At 49.7% G+C, this 21257-nt stretch overlaps 1 protein-coding gene across 2 annotated transcripts; it reads right to left on the reverse strand.

Annotated features, from left to right (window-relative positions):
- Nucleotides 1–630: 630 nt before the first annotated feature.
- PRMT1 (protein arginine methyltransferase 1) lies at nt 631–19730 on the reverse strand. Of its 2 annotated transcripts, XM_048517176.1 has the most exons (11): nt 19589–19685; nt 15668–15721; nt 9484–9581; nt 9211–9366; nt 7976–8039; nt 7069–7211; nt 6813–6900; nt 6269–6384; nt 5087–5237; nt 3589–3710; nt 631–1607 (listed from the first exon to the last, which is right to left on the reverse strand). In XM_048517176.1, exons 4-11 carry the CDS (start codon nt 9361–9363, stop codon nt 1524–1526), a joined length of 921 nt encoding a protein of 306 aa, XP_048373133.1. In that variant the 5' UTR covers nt 9364–9366; nt 9484–9581; nt 15668–15721; nt 19589–19685; the 3' UTR covers nt 631–1523. The 2 variants fall into 2 exon arrangements, with proteins under 2 accessions (XP_048373133.1, XP_048373132.1); XM_048517175.1 differs by lacking the exon at nt 15668–15721 and having other exon boundaries at nt 19589–19730.
- Nucleotides 19731–21257: the final 1527 nt, after the last annotated feature.

Genomic DNA, 21257 nt, shown 5'->3' on the forward strand with positions numbered 1-21257 from the left:
ACCTCTCTGCTAGATCTTTGAGTCCCAGCATGGCCTTTTTTAGTGACCCACTAGGACAGTGATGGCGAACCTTTTTGAGACCAAGTGCCCAAATTGCAACCCAAACCCCACTTATTTATCTCAAAGTGCCAACCCAGCAATTTAACCTGAATGCTGAGGTTTTAGTTTAGAAAAACCGGTTGGCTCCCTCTTCCCTCTAGCCTCCAGCAAGTCCCACGCGTGCACCGCTCTGTGCCTCTCTAGCATCTCTGCCTCCTCTGCGCGCGCCCCCTCGGGCAGCAGCCACCCTAAGCACAAGCACCACGCCCGTTGTGTTCAGTGACCCAGGCCAGCCTAGATGTGTGTGTGATTTTCTGCCCCCCACATGACGAACTCTGTGTGTGCGTGCCGACAGAGAGGGCTCCAAGTGCCACCTCGGGCACCCGTGCCATAGGTTCGCCATCACTGCACTATGACCTCCCTCCTCTCTTTTACACTGGCAGGAGGACCAGCAGTATCCAATTCCAAAAATTCAGTCCAAAAAAATCCTGGCCCCTACTTCTGGCTCAATTTGATCAGCCTCTGGCGACGGTCTCAGAACGTCACACCGTTACTGTTTGATCACCGTGACAAGGAAAGGGGGGGGGGGGGTTTCCAACCTCTTTTATTTATTTATTTTTTCCTCATGAATGTAACCATATAAAAACCATAAGTTATGAAACAGTCACACAATGTCAGCTTTCCGAGGGAATTTTGTTTGTTTCGTTAAAAAAAAAAAAAAAGCCCCCCAAACCCCACAAAATACCCACAAATCCAAACGGGGCGTTTCGGGAGAGGGGAGGAAAAGTACAAAAAACCGTCCAGTGGAGGGAAAAAAAACCCCACAAAAGAAAGATGCCTTTTCCACACACACATATATATGCCCTCCACACGCCCCTTGACAAGACCCCCGCTGGGAACCCCCCACCTCCTCGCGGACGTTAAAACAGACCTGTGTGCTCTCTTTCCTCTCCCCTCCCCGGAAAACCCCGAGCAACGCTTTGCTCCAGAGGAGGAGGCGAGGGACAGAGTTTGCTCCGCACACGTGGTGGTGGTGGTGGGGGGAGGCGGGAAGATTCTGGGCGTCGCGGTTTGGCAAGGGAGACCGACAATGATTTTAACAAGTGAGATAAAATTTCATGATGGAAGTGCTGCTGCTCGGGACAAATGGAGAGGCAGAACACGTGTGCATCTTCAGCTGTGCTAACCGACTCAGTTCGGGGGGCGGGGCAGGGGGGGAGAGGGAGGTATTGAAAAAACAAGGGGTCATCTGGTTTGGACGGGGGAGTCTTGGCTATCCCCCCTCCCTTCCCAGCATCTAATACTGGCCCCTCCTCTTCCTTGCTGGCCCAGAGTTGCAGCTAACAGCAGCAAAAAAGGGGGATCTACACAATGAAATGAATTAGTGAAAACGCCAACAGAATAGGGAAATGGGGAGGGTTACGCTCTGGCTGCAAGGGGAGGAGAGGTGGAGAAAAAAGGAACTGGCAGGGGGGCGGACCGGGTTAACGCATCCGATAATCTGTTGAACACGACAGCTCGCACAGCTGGCCCTTGAAGTCCAGGTCGATGGTGAAGTCCAGGTCTCGCTGCAAAGGGGAGGGAATCTTGTTAAAAAGATTGGTCCCCGTTTCCCGTCATTCCCGCATTTACAAGCAGCAAGCCCCACCTTGTGGATGATCGACACCCAAGCACCTTCAGGCCCTGCTCCAAAAATCATGCACGCCCGACAGTTTTCTACATTGTTTCTTTTGCTTTTTGCCATCAAGTCACTGCTGACTTAAAGGAGACCCGGTAGTTTTCAAGGCCAGAGATGATCAGAGTTGGTTTGGCCTGGCCTTGCTCTGCCTAGCAAACCTGGATTCCTGTGGCGATCTTCAGTCCAAATATTAACCTGTGCCAAACCCTGCTGAGCTTCCAAGACCGGATGAGATTAGGCTATCCTGGGCCATTCAGGTTGGGGCATCTTCAGAGAGCCAGCGTGATGTAGTAGTTAAGAGCAGGTGGATTCTAATCTGGAGAATCAGGTTTGATTCCCCACTCCTCCACCTGAGTGGCAGAGGCTCATCTGGTGAACCAGATGTGCACTCCTGAATTCCTGCTTTGTGACCTTGGGCTAGTCACAGTTCTCTCAGAACTCTCTCAGCCCCACCTATCTCACAAGGTGCCTGTTGTGGGGAGAGGAAGGGGAAGGAGTTTGTAAGCCACCTTGAGTCTCCTTACAGGATTGAAAGGTTGGGTATAAATCCAAACTCTTCCTCTTCTTCTATATCAGGGGTCTGCAACCTGTGGCTCTCCAGATGTTCATGCCAGGTTGGGGCATCTTCAGAGAGCCAGCGTGATGTAGTAGTTAAGAGCAGGTAGAGGGGTGAGGGGGGGCATGCCTGCCAGCATGGCCAATTGGGATTTGTAGTCCATGAACATCTGGAGAGCTGTAGTCCATGAACATCTGGAGAGCTGCAGGTTGCAGACCCCTGTTCTATATGGACCTCTTCAAACCCACAGCCCTCTGTCTTGAACCCATCTCAATGAAGTTTCCTCACACTGAATCAGACCATTGTTCTATCAAGATTAGTATTGTCTACTCAGGCTGGCAGTGGCCTTCTAGGATCTCTCTCACATCACTTAATGCCTGGCTCCTTTTAACTGGGCATGCTACAGCCTGAACCTGGGACTTTATATATTCAACACAGGCCCCTTCCGCACATGCAGAATAATGCACTTTCGATCCACTTTCACAATTGTTTGCAAGTGGATTTTGCCATTCCGCACAGTAAAATCCAGCTGCAAAGTGCCTTGAAAGTGGACTGAACGTGTATTATTCTGCATGTGCAGAAAGGGCCACAGAATCTCTTCTGCTGAGCGTTAAGTCTCTTGCCACATTATTGGGTGCTGTTCACCATACAAGTGACATGTAAACTTTTGCGCCAATGAGGCAACAGAACACAAGACCAGGCTTCTTTCTGGGAATTCAGAATCATCTCCCTACAAACGCACTGACCCCACAGCATCACGGGCTGTTTGGCACTTTCCCAAGAGGCCCTTTGTATTCCCCAAGAACCATTTTCAGGTATTGGAAGGGTGGTCAGGCCCTGTAATTTCTTCCTGCTGGAAGGCCTGATTTTCGAAGCACAATAGAGTTACATGTCTGTGTTTAGACTGTATAACCACATTGTGCAAACAGGGCAAAGTGGCTTTTTAAAACTGTGTTACTCAGTAGTGGAAAGGGCTGTCAAGTCGTAGCTGACTTAAAGCAACCCCATTGGGGCTTTAAGACAAGAAACATTCAAAGGTGGTTTGCCTCTGCAGAGTCTTCCTGGGTGGATGTTGGGGGTTTTCTGGGCTGTGTGGCCATGGTCTGGTCGTGTTTGCTCCTAATGTTTTGCCCGCATCTATGGCTGGCACCTTCAGAGGCATGTCTTGGTAAGATGTGTTTCTCTCCATGGCAGTGTCTCTTTGTACCATGGAGAGAAACACATCTTACTGTGACACACCTGGATTCTCTGAACTTGACATGCGTCTGAACTTCCAAAAGTGGCCACAAGGCCAAGATCCAGATTCCTTACTCACATTGTTCTTGGCATTTGGTTTCATGCCAATGGTGCCAAATATCTCCTCTCCGGTCTTCACTGTTAAGTAGTCCTCCATGTAAAAAACTGTCTGCTTCCAATGGGTGTAGGGAGATTCGGGGCCTGTGGGGAAAAGAGCGAGGCAAAGTCACGGGGGGGATGCACAGCCGCAGAAAGCAACACACCTGCAAATACACACAGTGCACCCCTTGAGCACGCTGAGCTTTAGTCTGTTCCAACCTCAGGTGCCCCTTCACAAAACAGCTGTAGAGTCTGCCTTTCTTTCAAGTATGATAAAGGAGCAGCAGTGGCGTAGCAGGTTAAGAGCTCGTGTATCTAATCTGGAGGAACCGGGTTTGATTCCCCGCTCTGCCGCCTGTGGAGGCTTATCTGGGGAATTCAGATTAGCCTGTACACTCCCACACACGCCAGCTGGGTGACCTTGGGCTAGTCACAGCTTCTCGGAGCTCTCAGCCCCACCCACCTCACAGGGTGTTTGTTGTGAGGGGGGAAGGGCAAGGAGATTGTAAGCCCCCTTGAGTCTCCTACAGGAGAGAAAGGGGGGATATAAATCCAAACTCCTCCTCTTCTTCTTCTTTCTTTCCCGCTGTGCAGATAATTCCAGTATAATCCCATTTCAGTCTTGCTGCTATTCCTGAGCAGAGTGTGAAGGCAGCAGTTTGGTAAAAAGTAGAATCGGAATCGTGGCTGTGTCCTGAACACAGTCAGATCTGTCCCCGATGACAACTGCTCCTCCTTTATCGGTGTGTTTTTACGATGATGTCTGGCAAAGCGACTCATGAAAACCTGAAATCTGGGAAATTCTGTTGGCCTTTAGTGTATTACGGGACTTTAATTTTATTTTACCGCTTACTCGCCTGAAACTGCCCTCTTGCCGAAAACGCAAAGTATTCCCAGTGTGAGAGGAAGCCCAGCCTAGAAAGCAGCAGTGGCGTAGTGGTTAAGAGCAGGTGCACTCTAATCTGGAGAACTGGGTTTGATTCCCCGCTCTGCCACTTGAGCTGTGTAGGCTGATCTGGGGAACTAGATTAGCCTGTGCGCGCCAACACACGCCAGCTGGATGACCTTGGGCGAGTCACAGCTCTTCAGAGCTCTCTGAGCCCCACCTACCTCACAGGGTGTTTGTTGGAGGGAAGGGAAGGCAAAGGAGGTTGTAAGCCCCCTTGAGTCTCCTTACAGGAGAGAAAGGGCGGTACAAACTTTTTTTCTAATAATAATAACCACTGATTAAACCAACTCTTGGTTGCCAGATGCTGTTTTGCAATGGAGCTGTACCTTGTCATTAACAGCACTCTCTTCTCAGAAGCAGCAGCTGATATCAGAGAATCAACAAGGTAATTTAAGGCAACCCCCTTATAAACTTTTGTTTCTGCTGCCCGCCAAGACACAGCCAATTGAATTGGGCCTCCCCGCATAACACTCCAAGGCTTGAGACCCACCACCCTGTCAATCTCCCAAACCAAGGATCTGTCTCTTACTGGTGGAGAATCCAGTGCGCTTGTGGCAGCGAGTGAACTCTATGTTGAAGTAGGCTACCAAGGCATGGATGTAGTCATTACGCTTCACCTGGAGACAAAAGGGCGACGTAAAGGTGAGGTCCTCCACCTTCACCGTGTAGATGTCCACCTCCTGCAAGCCGGAAGAGAGAAAGGGGTGAGCCACAGAAGACAGCGAGGCTGGTCAATGAAGACTTCCTACTATCCCAGGACTGCAAAATTAGAACTTTCATTATCATCCCTCTCTTCTGGCATTACACCGCTCCAAGAGCAAGCTGCAGGCGTTCCTTGGTCTGCATCGTCTACCTGCAAACACCCACCCCCTCGGAAGATCACCACAGGTAGTCCAGATATGGACGGGAGACACATGTATGTGCACAGCTGCCAAGCAAATAATGCAATCAAGAATCCAAGCCACCCATTACAGGGTCAGGAAAATTTTAAGAAAAACTGGGCTTCCTCCCTGTTCATCTAGGTGTGGTTTGTAACTCCTATCCAGCACCATGTTCCTTCTAAGTTCTATACTGTGCCAGGCCCAATGCGAACAATAAAAGGCCCAGTCAGCTTGGGGTAATGAAAACCTCTGAACGTTGCATGCCTTGAATGGCCTCAGCAGTGAAGGCGGTAGCAGCAGAGTTGCAAGGGAAACTGTGAACAGTGCAAGTTATCCTCTCCCTTGCTTTCAGTGGCTTATCGAGAAAATGCTGAAGCCTCCTGGTCACATCAGCCTACTGAATCATGCACGTTCCAGAGCGAAGAAGAAGAGTTTGGATTTATACCCCACCTTTCTCTCCTGTAAGGAGACTCAAGGTGGCTTACAAGCTCCTTTCCCTTCCCCTTCCCACAACAGACACCTTGTGAGGTAGGTGGAGCTGAGAGAGTTCTGAAAACTGTGACTGGCTCAAGGTCACCCAGCAGGAATGTAGGAGTGTGGAAACAAATCTGGTTCACCAGATAAGCCTCTGCCACTTAGGTGGAGGATTGGGGAATCAAACCCGGTTCTCCACATTAGAATCCACCACTGCTACACCACGCTGGAAGCACCTTACACTGGAAGGAGGGGATGCAACTAACACAGAAACTACTTTTCACATGACCCGTGTCTAGCAGCAGCGTCTGAGGACAGCACCTGGCAGGCAGAGAAGAAGTCACTACCGATCGTACCTTGATGAGGCAGGCGTTGGTGACCAACTGCTTCGGATCAACAACGTCCACCAAAGGCTCCTTGATCGCCACGTCTTTGATGCAGGACATGTCAAAGCCGTACACGTTCTCCCACCCTGCAGTAAGCAGCACAGATTTGGGGAGCAATTTAGAGGCCAATTGTTATCAACGTTTATATCCTGTTTTTCTACCCAGTCAGGGCAACCAGCTATCCCCACCTCTCACTGTAGAACATAAACTCGGGGGAGGGAGAGGAGCAGGAAAACTAGCCAACAACTTTTCTGCTCTAACACAACTGGCTTCCTAGCTTTCTGATTTTTCATATCAATCAGTTTACCAAGGAACTGCTATGTACACCTGTCTAGGATTATCTCCAACTCTGCATCTGAAGTCATGCAATCCACACTACCGCCTATTTCCCCTGCAAGTGTGTCGCAGGTCATGGTCCTCTTTGGTAAAGGAGAGCTTCACAGTGAGAATTCCCATGGATTCCTGAGTCTGGCCTTCCTACTTGCAAACCACTGCAAAACCCCTCGCCACTTACAGTGGATCTTGTAGTCTTTGTACTGTCTGTCTTCAATTGCTGTGATGTACAGAGTCGCACGGTCCGGGAAAATGAGTCCATCGGGAGCCTGGGACACAAGGAGGAAACAAAAGCATACCCAGGCTGCTTTTAGGATTTTTCTCCTTGTGAAGACCTTGCATGATATTTCTGCACACCTGAAGTCACTCAAGTAGAGACCCCTTATTTGGTCGGGGGGGGGAGGGGGGGAGGAGAGAGCACAGGAATGTGAACTCACCAGCCACTTGTCCCGGGCATAAATAACCGTGTTCAGCATGGACTCATAGAAGAGGCAATAGCCCATCCACTCGCTGATGATGATGTCCACCTTTTCTACAGGTAGCTCCACCTCCTCCACCTTGCCTTTGATGATAGACACCACTGCGAGGGACGGAACAGAACAAACATTCAAGAGCAGGAAACAGACGTGTGGGCCATTCGTCAACGGAAAAAACCTGGAGGCCCTCTAGCTAGGGCAGAGCAATTGCCAGCAGTACAAGACAACATCTGAGTCTTCCTTTGTATGTCACATAAAAGATTGTGCAGAAACTTTCCTCTGGGTGCTGTGTGGTTTCCGGGCTGTATGGCCGTGTTCTAGCAGCATTCTCTCCTGACGTTTCGCCTGCATCTGTTGCTGATTCGACGTGAAAGCCTTCGACAATAAACTTTCCTCTGTTCTGAGAGCCAACAGAATCAGGTAAGGGTGGCTTCAGCCGATTCCCCAGAACAAAACTACCAGCAGGTTCAACAGGAGCGGGAAATTATACGTGCAACAGGCAAGACAACCAGGGTCTCGTCATTATTTCTGATGAATTTTACCCTGTGGATTGCATGGTATTGGTGTATATCTACTCACCTGTACACATTTCGTGAATGCTTGAGAGTAAATATTTACATATACGAGCACTCATCTATGATATCAAGGGGAGCATCGTATGGCGTGTGAGAGAGCACCTGCATTTGCTCCGAGCCGCTGCTCGCTTCTCTCTTGGACACCACAAACGAGAAGGGGGAAAACTGGACTTAAGGCTGCTGCCACAGAACGACAGCCACGTTCCACTTATGCGGACAGGGTGGGGGACACTGGCTCGTCTACGGTTGAACGACGCAGAAGGGAGTGCGAGTTCAATTAAGCAGATGCTCACCATGGTCGAGTTTATTGGCTTTGACTATTTTGACGGCATAGTCAGATATACTGGAGCACTCGATCTGTTGAGAGAAAGAGAAAGACGTTTCCTGCTGGCTCCCCTTACGTAGCCCAGGCTGTTTGGTGCACCATGCAAGAATAAAGCTTTCCTTCCTGCCTTTGCTTACCCAGCCACCAAGAAGCCTACTCACAAGTCCCTCCTTCGCCAAATACTGTTTCGTTCAGGTAAGGAAGTACCTTTACTGCAGTAGTCAGTGCTGAGCTAGATGAACTAGAGTGGTCCAGTGTGGCGATACGGTAGCTTTGTTTGCTTCTATCTTTAAGGGGGGAGCTATCGTTCACTGGGTTCAGCCAGTGGTCCTGCGATCAAGCCCTGGCATCTCCAAGGAGGTCAGGGAGCAGATGCTGGAAGAGCCAGCATGTTCAAGGCCTTGGAGAACAGCTAGGATAGGGGTAGGGAACCTGCGGCTCTCCAGATGTTCAGGAACTACAATTCCCATCAGCCCCTACCAGCATGGCCAATTGGCCATGCTGACAGAGGCTGATGGGAATTGTAGTTCCTGAACATCTGGAGAGCCGCAGGTTCCCTACCCCTGAGCTAGGAGATCCAACAGTCTGATTTGGTTAATGTCCATATTCTGATTGGAGGGGCGGGAACGGAGCAAGGTACACAGCCTAATTCTTCTGCTCAACATGCATTACTGTACCCGCTATTGTCCCCAGGGAAAAATTATGTTTTCAATTGCACAACTGAGTTACTTTAGTCAGACCTTCACACTCTCCTCAATCTACAAAGGGTTTTCACAGAATCCATCAGCCTATACTCCGTTTCACAAAAAGATGTTAGCAGACTGTATATTCCTCTGCCACAGAACATGCCAGACCTTCTTTGTTGGGTCCCAGTGCCTACCCCTGCTCTTCCACCCCCAATCCATTTTAATGCCTGAAAGTAAAAATACATTTTGGCATAAGCTGCTTTCATATCAAAGTACCATGTCCAGCAATGCACAAAATATTGGTTCTGACAAAGGCAGCACGCAAAAATGAATGACAATGCTCATATTCATTCGGGACTATGTTCTAATGTGGAAGTATACATTTTTCTCAACCGCTGCGCCTCAACTGGCTGAACTAACATCTTCATATGAGTATGCCACCCATCAGCAAATAGAGGCCAAAAGGCACACATTCATTGCACACGCACACTCATATAGAGGAGGCTTCCCCACTCACCCCGATGACCCTCTTGGCACCAGCCTTGGCCGCGAACATGCAGAGGATCCCGGTCCCGCTGCCAACATCCAGGACCACCTTGTCTTTGAAGAGATGCCGGTTGTGGAACATGGAATTTCTGTAGGTCAGCGTGCGCACCTCGTCTTTCAGCATCTCCTGTTGAGCGGCAAGGGCCAGGAAGGCCGGTGAGCAAAGCCTACAGCCACCCCTCCCTTAGACAGCACTGGGCCAGCAGCGAGGAGACCCAAACCCCACCCAGGCCGGCCCCCTCACCTCATGAATGCCGAAGTGAGCGTAGAGTAGGCCAGTAATCAGGAGGTCATCTCCTCTGCTGTCGGCTTGCCGCTGCTTTCTGGCTGGGGGCACGAGACCTGCGGAGAGACGGAAGCGGGCATGACAGCAGCGGTCCCAAACTTCCTTCACGCATATCTTTCCGAAGATCCCAAGTAGTCCTTCATCTATTTGCCATGATAGTATTCAGCACTTATGTAGCTTGGTTAATACTTAAAGAAGGCTTTTAAAAAATCTCTCATCCACCCACATCTCATCCAAAAGTCCCGCTGAGCTCATGAAATCCATTCCGTTTTTTAAGGGACTAGTTCCACCTCAGTTCAATGACGTTTTATCTGGGTGCAGAGAGATGAAGGAAGCCACGATATCCTGCAAATTGCTCCCTGCCCGCATTTTCTGAAACAGCTTCAATGCATCTATGGTCACAAGTCGGGGGGGGGGGGGGGAAGAGGCCGCAAAAGTTCCGCAGAAAAGAAATCACGCTTCGTAAGCTCCCTTGGTGAAAACGTTCAGCTCAAGGACATCTGAAACAGTCTCTGGGTTCATCTGTTTCAGTACTGGCTACCACTGGCAGAGGCTCTCCGGAACCTCAAGCAAAGGAAAGCCTTCCGTAAGACTGGATATATTAGACATTTCTATTGGACATGCCAGGGCACTGATCAATAGCTTCTCCCCTGAAGGGAAGAGCGTCTGAGTGTTTGATCAAGACAGACCGGATGAAGCACTTGCTCTATGCTGCTTGGCTTCAGCCCCTGCCCAGATAAACAGGCGAGAGATGACTTACAGCTTGTATTGTGAATTGCGGGGTCAGCAGCTATATGTTCTTGGGCCAAATCTGGCCCCCCAGGACCCCGGATGCGGCAATTTCATTGATTGGATCTTCTGCAGTTAGAAGGGAGGGGTTCTGCAAGGTGTCAGCTCTGTTCCTAACACCGAACCGACACCCTCAACCATAACTGAAATTCATCTGCAATTGCACATTCATCAGAGAAAGTGATGCAGTGGTGGTGAACTAGGTTCTGGGAGATCCAGGTCGAATCCCTACTCCCCCTTAAAAGTTCACTGGCTGAGCTTGGCCCAGCCATGCTCTGAGGGCGGATACAAGACTGAGAGGGAAGGGAGAGAGACCCAAGTTAGCTCCTTGGAGGAAGGATGGATTTTTAAAAAAAGTTATAGTTGCTCACTTTTGGGGTTTTTCCCTTGCTTTTTCATCTTCTCCCTAGATCCGTGGTGGCGAACCTTTGGCACTCCAGATGTTATGGACTACAATTCCCATCAGCTCCTGCCAGTATGGCCAATTGGACATGCTGGCAGGGACTGATGGGAATTGCAGTCCATAACATCTGGAGTGCCAAAGGTTTGCCACCACTGTCCTAGATCTATGCTATATTTAATTTTTAAAATTTATTTAACTTACACTACACCTTTCTTCCCCATGAGGACCTGAAACACCTTAGATCACTCTCATATCTTCCATATGAACTTGGGTCTCCCCAGATTCCAGTCCAGTACTCTTAACCGCTACAGTTTTCAAGCACATCTGATCTCTTCTAGGTGTGCACTTGTAAAATACCGTGTGGACCGAGGTTTCTGTAACCCTAACAGCGTGACACAGCTTCTGACACAACTAGCTGTCGAGCGGGGACTCACGGCCGTAAAACTAACCAAAACACAACCACACAAGCTTATCCTTTCCCTCTACCCTGGTTGAAATCGGCTCCTTCGTTCTCTAGCCGCTGATACCCCAATGGAAAGCCGTGAGCTCCGAGAAAACCCAATAACGGTTCTCTCGCTGGAGCACAAACTCCTGCATTCAGGCTTCCTAGTGCTGCTGGTTGGTTTTTAGCGTGAGGATGAATATCAGCCCTCAAACATCCCTGAACAAGTTGAATCCAAAGGCTGCTCCACAGATGGCAGAGCAAATAGATATGCTTGTCTCACGGGCTCTTCTCGCCCGGTGACGCCCACTCTGGATGGCAACGATGCTCCAAGGTCACTGCAGCCGTGTGGCCTGTAATCTTTTTAAACCGGAGATGACCGGGGCTGAGCCGAGCGACTTCAGCCAGCCGGGCATGGGCTCTGCCCTGCTGGTCAGCTGCAGGCCCTGCTCAAAAGGTTTCCTTGGCCAAGACAAGCTTGAAGATCACAAGGAAAGGTCTGTTCTGCTTTCTGGCAGGCTTTTCTTGAAAGGTGACCAGCATCTCAAGCTGAACAATGAAACGGCTGCAACCCGCTGGCAGACTCCGACCTTTCAATCAGATGTCGTTTCAGAAGCTCAAAGCTGGTATCTATGGGAGGCTGCCTCAGTGCGAGCTTGAAAAATTCATGCTGAGACCCTGAGTACATGGCACTCGTGTGCCTGTATTAACACACAGTGGGCCTTGCGGCACTTTGAAGGCTAGCGGGTCTTTCATCTGGCTCTGACTTTTAGCGGACTAGTGCTGCTGCAAAGGGAAAAGATCAGAAGGAAGCCGCTGCTGTGACCGTGAACTCCCAAGATCAAACCAACGCTCCCGGGCTTCCTAGCCACACCACATTTGCTAATAGTCTTATTAACTATCAGGGCTTCCTTCTCCCATAAATCCACTTTCGCATCTTTTGTTAGGTGCCGAAACCAAAAAGGGAAGAACTATTTTTTTTTAATATAAAAATTGTCGGCACCTGAACAGTTAAAACTTGCAACACTTTTTTTTTTCCAATTCAGAGCGCCTCTTATCATCTGGGATACATCATCACAGCAAGGATTCACGGACTGTTTCAGACCACTTTCCATACCACAGCCTTTAAATACAACAGTGTACTGGGGCTTTGGGATGAGGGCAGTTTTTGCTCTCATCTCTGTACCAGCGTGGCGTAGTGGTTAAGAGCAGGTGCATTTAAATCAGGAGAACAGGGGTTGATTCCCCGCTCTGCCACTTGAGCTGTGGAGGTTTATCTAATGAACCAGATTAGCGTGTGCACTCTGACACATGCCAGCTGGGTGACCTTGGGCTAGTCATAGTTCTTCAGAGCTCTCTCAGCCTCACCCACCTCACAAGGTGTTTGTTGCAGGGCGGGGAAGAGATTGTAAGCCCCTTTGAGTCTCCTTACAGGAGAGAAAGGCGGGGATATAAATCCAAATTCTTCTTTTTCTCTCCTAACTGGGACAGGTGTCTAGACCCATTGCTCTCTGCCTGACAAGTAGCCTGGAGGCCTGCTGGAGTCCCAAGCGCACAAGCCTTAGTCTACACATGCAGCACAGTGAGGTGGCAGTCAGGAATATATACCCCCTTCAGGCAAGAGATCACGCTGTTTAAGGTCCTCACAGTCCTGTGTTAAATGGGAAACTGGCACAGCTGCTAAAGAGTTTGGCTTCTTCCCCAGTGTAGCAAGTCTATTCCCACCCCCCAATTTGCAGGATGTGTTATATGAGGATGCGCTGAACATCTGATACAGAGCAGTAAAAGTCCATTCTGCCACTCCATTCTGCTCCATGTGCAGACAAGGTCCTTTATCGTCAAATCTGTATGTCCCTGAATTATAACCTGCGGCTCTCCAGATGTTCATGGACTACAAATCCCATTAGCCCCTGCCAGCATGGCAATTGGCCATGCTGGCAGGGGCTGATGGAATTTGTAGTCCATGAACATCTGGAGAGCCGCAGGTTGCAGACCCCTGTACTAGGCACTTGATTCCCTACCCACCCACCACCCCCATGCAAGGATGGAGTTCAAATCCGACACCGTAAATGGCCAGAGATCAAGTTATTCCTCTGCATATACATCTCTCAGGTCAGTGAATCCAGCTAATAAAAACTGGCTTTGCAATCCTATTTCTCTCACCCCCACCACCAGGGAAAGGGGGCAGGCTTTGCGGGAGTAGGCCTACCTCCTGCGCTGCTCTACCCCCTTCCTGTCCCCAGGAGTGGGGAGCTGAAGGAAAGTTAAGGAAAGAATCAGCCAATTGCCACCCCATGCCACCAACCTAATCCAGCCACCTCATCTGCCCCGCTGTACACTTGTTTCTCACGAACACACATGAACCCAATCCTCTCTGCAGTTAAAAGTATTTCTGAATATGTGATAGGTGGGGAAACGTCTGGATTTTGGTGGAACCCGTTTCGTCAGACTTTTCAGGCAGAAAACGGCAGTATCTTTAAGTCACAGAAAACCCACTCTTTACTTTTGTACTCTTGATTCTGATTGCGCAGTTTGGAGAACTGCATGCTAAAATTTGGAAACATTCTGGAGTGGAAATGGCTTGTGAAGAACTAGAGAAGGAGGGGTCAACTACAATTCCCATCAGTCCCTCCCGACATGAGCATTGGCTATACTGGCAAGGGCTGATGGGAACTGTAGTTCATGAGCATCTGGAGGGCTGCGAGTTTGACACCTGTGCACTAGAGAGTCAACAATACAGCACACTAGAAATGGAAGTTGTGGGCAGAAATAAACTCCTGGGCTGTCTGTAGCACAAGGGTTACCAACAGGTCTGAAGGGGAAAAAGTCCCTTAACAGCATGTTTGTTTAGTTCCATGCCTTGAGAAATTCCAGGTGCTTATTCTCATATAATAAGGCTCTACTGGAATACTGTGTACAGTTCCGGGCACAATTCAAGAAGAATATTGACAAGCTGGAACAGGTCCAGAGGAGGGCGACCAAAATGATAAAAAGTCTGGATTCTGTGCCCTGCAAGGAGAGACTTAGGGAGGTGGGGATGTTTAGCTTGGTGAAGAGAAGGTTAAGCAGTGACATGATAGCCATGTTTACGTATTTGAAGGGATGTCATGTTGGTGTCCCTCACCAACAAGCTTGTTTTCTGCTGCTCCAGAGACTAGGACCAGGAGCAATGGGTTCAAGGGGAAGGAAAAGAGATTCCACCTAAACATCAGGAAAAACTTCCTAACAGTCAGAGCTGTTCGATAGTGGAATGCACTACTTCGGAGTGTGGTGGAGTCTCCTTCTTTGGAGGTTTTTAAAGAGGCTGGATGGCCGTCTGACTGGAGTGCTTTGATTGTGTGTTCCTGCATTGCAGGGGGGTGGACTTGATGGTCCTCGGGGTCTCTTCCAACTCTATGATTCTACTAAGGGACAGGGTATTTTTTCTCCAGGTCCATTGGCAACCCCAGCAGCAACTCCATCCCGCCAGCTTCTACCAATATCTTCCAAGGGGTCCCTCTTCTTTCTCACTTGATCATCAAGAGACATTCACCAAAACTGCCCCCCCACTCATAATTAGTGCAAGAAATATGAGATCTCCCACCACTGCACCATCTAAAGCCGATCACAGGGTTTTGAATTGAAGTTCTACAGAGCCCCACATATCCTGAGAAGGGGACCACAGAGATCATAACAACGCCGGATTGAATGGTGCGAAATAACCCACCATGATCTGTTTCTGCACTGAGTTTGGACAGATTAGAAATCTCAATTCCTCAATTAAACACAGTTTAATCCAGTGATGGCGAACCTTTTCGAGACTGAGTGCCCAAATTGTAACCCAAAACCCACTTATTTATCGCAAAGTGCCAACATGACAATTTAACCTGAATACTGAGGTTTTAGTTTAGAAAAAATGGTTGGCTCCAAGGTGCACATTACTCGGGAGTAAGTTTGGTGAAGCAACCATGCAACCCTTTGAACAGGCCGTGTCCAGTGGCCCAGGCCAGCCTATATGTGTGTGTATGGGGGGGGTGATTTTCCATCCCCCCCAATTGACGAACTGTGCGCGATGCCACCTCTGGCACGCGTGCCATAAGTTCGCCACCACTGGTTTAATCCATCCCCAATATCCTGCATTGTTTGGCCAACCAGATGGAGGGGACATCATGCAAAGAGTGAGGAAACTATTTCTCACTACACTTAGGCGGCCCAGAAAATGTTCATAAAACAAAATGGAACAGTCACGAATACAGACTAATGCAGGGTCTACACTAATGTAGATGAGAGAAGAACCCTAGCGGCTTTGGAGAGGGGTGACACTCCTAATCACGCTATAAGCGCAGGGGAGCAATTAATTACATAAGCATTTTTAGCAAGGGACAAATGCAAAGAGTAGAAGGGGGAGGGGGGGTTATGGAGTCAAGCTACTGAGGAAACAAGCACAGATTTGGCCCAGGGCTAGAGTGCCTCACCCACACCCTGGGCTGGGCACTAGTCTAGCCCGCATGAACTCAAAGGATATTTACATCTTCTAGCGGAGTCTGCAGGCTCATCCCATTAGCCAGCGTGGTTACAAAATTCTAGGAGAGAGAGAGTAACAAGGGAAATAAAGTCAATTCAGAGCTCAACGGGCACTGAGCCGGAGACTGGGTGTTGTCAATGGGGGAAGGGAGAAAAGAGTCAGCAGGTGCCCAAGGTCACAGGGGCAAGACTGTGAGGCAGGGTGCGGGTGTCAAAGGCAGCTTTTTACCATGCTGGCCACGGATGACCTGTCCAGAGCTTGGTGCCAGAGGGCACCATGGCAACCCGTGTGGATGAAAAGGAGTGGGGGGGCTTTGTCGGCAGCTCCCTCATTTGCAAACATGCCCCCCCCCCGCCAAATAAACTTTGCACCCGCTATAACGGTCATATCACCAACAGGACAAGTTCGGCACACATGAAACAAGGTCGCCTCTGGTCCCAAAAAAGGCTTCTTATGGGATTAATCGCAATCCCATGCTAGGAATAGAAAAGTCAGCTGCCATGCCACGCCAGGCTACACAGATCCCTGCCAAGCTGCTCGCCCCCAGAGTGGCAGCTCTCTCTCTCTCTTTCCACTACTCTGGATGAAGAGTTAAAAGGAGGGTCAAGAGATGCTCTGGCATAGCTGTTTTCATTGAGGACTAGCAAGCAAGGCCTCAAGGCCATGCTAAAAACAAATAAGAGTACTAGAATGACAAAAATAGGTAGAAGATATGGGGGGGATAGCCCCCAAGTGGGAGAAGGCATTGGCAATTCCATTTATTATCCATGTACTACTTATCCTGGTCACAACTTTTACCATTCAACTATTTTCAATGGTGCTTTGAAATGTGTATGTTTATTTTCCCATTGGGCTTTCATCTTTTCCAACCTACAGAAAGACAGAGTCCTGCATCACACCTAGTGGATTCCACAGGATATCTGAGGATCCCCCTTAGCCAACCTGGTGGAAATAACCCACCAGTAGATCACCCTTCCCTTCTCATAGGGACAAGAGCCAGCTCCTCTACATCTAGACCATCCCAAGCCAGGGGAAGAGGTTTTTTGGGATACAGTTATGGGATGGTTATGGGGTAAAGGGCAAGTAGCTTCCCAGTCCCCAAGGCCACCTACAACTTCAGGTCCAAAGGAGCAGCTTTGCTGATGTGCTAGATAACAAATATGAACCACAGTGCAACTAAGCCTTTCTTCCAAATATGACAAGTTGAACCCTCTCAAGATGGCCTCACCCCATTCTTGCCCCATCTTTGTCCTTCCAATGACCCCCCTCATCACAGCAGTACCCATTTGAGAGCTGTTCATCATCCTTCCAACCCACAAAAAAATCTCCCCTCCCCACAAGCGCCTGCCCCTAGCAGAGCAATGCCTTCCATCTCAAAAAATCAAATCTCACTCTACCTGCTTACATTACAATCCTATGGGCAACCATTTTTCTCACAGATAAACTTCCCTCGTGGTAGAATTCCCACCTCCCCTTCTGACATCGCTCCAGGTTTGCAAAGGTAAGACATAGCATTTGAAAGGACTTCTTGGAGTCTGCGCTTAGGGTTGGGCACTCAAGAAGTATATGTGATCAGAAAAATAATCCAGGGGCTGTAGGTAAAGTGAGTGCATCCCCACCCCACCCCCGGGCTCAGGAGAGTGGGATGACCTTCATGCTTTTGAGGGGAGAGCATCTAATAGTTGGCCTTTTATCAGATGCAGTTTATCAGGCCTGCAAGCCAGCTGAGGCCCCCCATGCCTATCTGAGTGGGCAAGCCTGAGTCACGCTTGCCAGCTGAGGCAGCCACCCCTCCCAGTGCCGACCACCTCCCCCAGTGCCATACTGAGTTGTCCAGCCAACTGTGGGTTTGCCAGCTGCTTCCCCCACTCCCAATCTGGGCTGCTGAGCCCACTGCTGCCGTCCCCTTGCAAGACCCAGCCCGACCAAGTCACATTAATGTCACATCCGGTCCTTGTAACAAATCGGTTCAGTACCCCTGTTCTTGAGGGTGCAAAGAGACAGGGGAGAGAATTTGAGCGAGTAGAAAGGGTTTGTGTGGAATTAACTTCTTTTGGCAGTGTGTGTAATTAAAGGTTCTGTTGCAAGGGAAAGAATTTGAGGGAGTGAAAAATAGCCAGTTCCTTCTATCATAGGGGGATCATTTAAGACGGGGAATGGAAATCTACAGTTGTAGGGTGGGGACTAGGAATTCTGTAGGTAACCAAATTATCATACACATTCCATGCAGACAGCATCCCAGTCTGAGTTCCAGGGAAAGGATCTCAGATGGGAGGTGGTGAAAAAGGGTTCCTCACTACTGTTCCCAGCAAACAATACTGAACCAGACAAACCAACAAGCCAGTTTTAGATGGCTGCTGCAGGCTTCCCAGGGTGCGCTGTCGCGGTCTGGTAGTTTTTGCTCCTAATGTTTCCCCCGCATCTGTGGCATCTTCAGAGGCACGTCACAGTAGGTTGTATTTCTCTCCGTGGCACAGCATGGCACGGCGAGAAACAAATCTTACTGTGACATGCCGCTAAAAAACGCCAGCCACACATGCAAGCAAAACGTTGGGAGAAAAATGACCAAACCGTGGCCAAGCAGCCAGGAAAACCCGCAACAGCCCGCTGACACCAGCCGTGAAAGCCTTGATAATACACTGCAGTTTCAGGTGATCATGAAACCCCTCGCAGGATGAGACTCGAGTGGGGAGGAAATTGAACAGGGTCAAGAAGGGGGGAGTTGTAAAGCAGGGATCCTATGGGAGGAAACTGAACTGAGTCAGAAGGGGGGAGTTGTAAAGCAGGGATCCCTTGGGAGGAAATTGGAGGGGGTCAGAAGGGGGTAGTTGTAAAGCAGGGATCCTATGGGAGGAAACCCAACAGGGTCAGAAAAGGAGAGTTGTAAAGCAGGGATCCTACGGGAGGAAGCTGAACCGAGTCAGAAGGGGGTAGTTGTAAAGCAGGGATCCTATGGGAGGAAAATGAACCGGGTCAGAAAAGGACAGTTGTAAAGCAGGGATCCTATGGGAGGAAACTGAACCGAGTCAGAAGGGGGTAGTTGTAAAGCAGGGATCCTATGGGAGGAAACTGAACAGGGTCAGAAAAGGAGAGTCGTAAAACAGGGATCCTATGGAGGAAAGGATTCTATGGGGCCGGCACATTATGGCGAGGCTGGAGGGGGCGGGGCTTCGGGGGACGGAGGGGGCGGGGCCCCATGGGGCAAGGCGTGCCATGCGGCTGCCATGAGGAGAAAGGAAATTCAATGGGGTGGGGGGAGATAAAGAACAGCCCCGGGCGCGGGGAGCTTATTGGGGTCCACTAAGAAGGCACCGGGCGAAGGCTGCTCTGTATGGCGGAGGGAGCCCCCGAAGCTGTAGGAAACAACCACCCCCTTTAACTCTCCTTATTGCTAAAGGCTTTCAAGAGGCAAAAAATTAAATGTCTAAAAATCAAATTATTTCATTGCTACACGAATCTCTCCTCTCCCATTAAGCGTGAATTTGAGGAAAGGTACCTCCTACCCTTGGAGTCACTAAGCCTTCTCATGAGAATAACAATGGGGAGCGGGGGAAAGACGCCGGGTAGAGTGGGAAGGAGCGGCTCATTATGGGATGGAGGCAGAGGGTTTTGGGGAGGGGGGGAGGAAATGCGGGAGGGGGGGGGTTTCAATGGGGCAGCGACTCCATGTTGGAGGAAGAGGGATTCAATAAGGAAAGCCAACTGCTTGGGAGGAAGACGGGAGGGAACTGGGGCCACCCCATTCTAGGGGGGCCAGGAAGGGGGTCTCAGGCAAATTAGCCCCCCCCCCCCCATAAGCCCATGGCTTGAAGGTGGGTGGGGATTCTATGGGGGTATCTGTGGGGTACGAGAGTCGGCTCCCAGCTCTCCCCCTCAACGGAGGAGGCCGCCGCCGCCGCCACCACCCCCCTCCACAACCCCTCACCTCCATGATGCAATTTGCAGCCTCCGCCATCTTGCGAATGAGACACAGAAAGAGCGAGCCGCTCGCCCGACTCCCCCAGCCTCGTTCAGCGGAGGGCGGGACACGAGAGTCGATTGGGCGGCGCAGACGTCGCTCTAGACATAAGGAGGCGGGGCGGGCCGAAGAAACCTCGCCTTCGTGTTTTCATTGGTGAGCTCTATCTGTCGATCATCAATGACGGTCAATGGCTATTGGCCTAACGTCAATGGAAAGGCAGGCGGGGGGGTTTCCCTCGCGGCACGCGCCGACGACTTTTCTGCAGTTGGGAAATCCAATGGGAAGGGAGGAGACGTCAATCAGAGTTAGGCGACCGCCCCCTCGGCCATTAGTTTTAGAATGCCGTTGGTGAAGGTAGAAAACCGTTGGCCAGTCGAGGCAGAGGAGGCGGGACTTGCGTCAGCAGCGAATACCCGTTGGCCCACCTAAACGTCGGTCAAAATAAAGGTCTCCGTCTTCTCTAATGACGTTGGTCGTTCTGTCTTCTTTTCCATGCCTACGTCTCCGAGTTTAACAGCGATTGGTTGCTTGAAGTGACAATCAAAGAAGAGCGTTCGTATTCAAACCCGTTACCCTGCCTCATTTACTGTGAGGGAAATGTGACAAAGAAGACGAAGAATTTACTGCTCGTTTTGAATGCGAAATTTCAGTTGCGCAGAACGGAGACTGAATACCTCACATTTAGGGCTATTCCGTGTGAATATAATATTAAAAACACGTCGCTGCGACTAATGCCGAATAGAGAGAAAGCTGTCATCCAAGAGCATGGAACCGCCTACAGAATAATTTCCTAATCTCCATTGGTCACTTTGGTGGTCACCATCAAATTAGAAGCTTGCGAAAGTGTCGTCTGCTCTCTTATTGGCTGGCTGCTGTGTCAATTACAAAATGGGCGGATTAGAAAACGATTTCTAGCATTTATTGGCAGAGAAGCATCTCAGTGAAAATTATGCTCTTCATAGTAAATCGATTGTGTGAGTTAAGGCAATGCCAAGGTCAAATTCTATTGGGAAGGACAATATGTCACTCAGGGCTGGTCACAGCCCTTTAGGCTTGTAGAACCTTTCACTGATTGATTTTATTGGCTATAAAAAAAAGTGCTTAAACCTAATTGGGTACATTTGTTGTCACTCATAATACATGTTCCCACCTCTACCAATAGCTAGCAGACCTAATTTATTTAAGGGCCCAACCTTCCATGTGATGCCAACCGCAGTTTGGGGTTGTTTTGTTAAAGCTTATTCCTGGTTTGGTTTACAGTCCTAATGAGCTAGCCGGTTCATGCTTTATACTGTTCGCTTCACCCTCAAGCTCCACCAGGCATGGGGCAGTGTCAGCCCTGCTGGTCAGAACTCAACTGTGTCCCAAAATCCACAAGGAGTTTGAGTGGGGTGCAGTTGGAGAAGGTGGCCCTGCAATGTGCCCTCGTGTGACCATACAGAGTGGTGCCCGGGGCTCTATCCCCACCAGCACCCCTCAACTTCGCCACTGACAAACTAGATAGATCAATTTCCAAGGACAAAACAGTAGCTCTGGAAGGCTAACTCTATGATCTGTGATTTCCCTGCTTGACCTCCTTCCCAAAACACTCACCCAAGGCAATGCTCCCAAATCTCCAGGAATTCCCCAAGCT

The sequence above is a fragment of the Sphaerodactylus townsendi genome, linkage group LG15, assembly GCF_021028975.2.
Source record: "Sphaerodactylus townsendi isolate TG3544 linkage group LG15, MPM_Stown_v2.3, whole genome shotgun sequence".
Taxonomy (NCBI): Eukaryota; Metazoa; Chordata; class Lepidosauria; order Squamata; family Sphaerodactylidae; genus Sphaerodactylus; species Sphaerodactylus townsendi.

What these genes read in the sequence shown, in the direction of transcription:
- PRMT1 (XM_048517175.1), bottom strand. Translation starts at nt 9,363, where the DNA reads ATGCTGAAAGACGAGGTGCGCACGCTGACCTACAGAAATTCCATGTTC. An exon ending in ATGCCCGGGACAAGTGGCTG is followed by an intron (nt 6,901 to 7,068) that starts GTGAGTTCACAT and finishes CTTGTGTCCCAG; the next exon opens with GCTCCCGATGGACTCATTTT. An exon ending in CAAAGACTACAAGATCCACT is followed by an intron (nt 6,385 to 6,812) that starts GTAAGTGGCGAG and finishes TGCTTACTGCAG; the next exon opens with GGTGGGAGAACGTGTACGGC.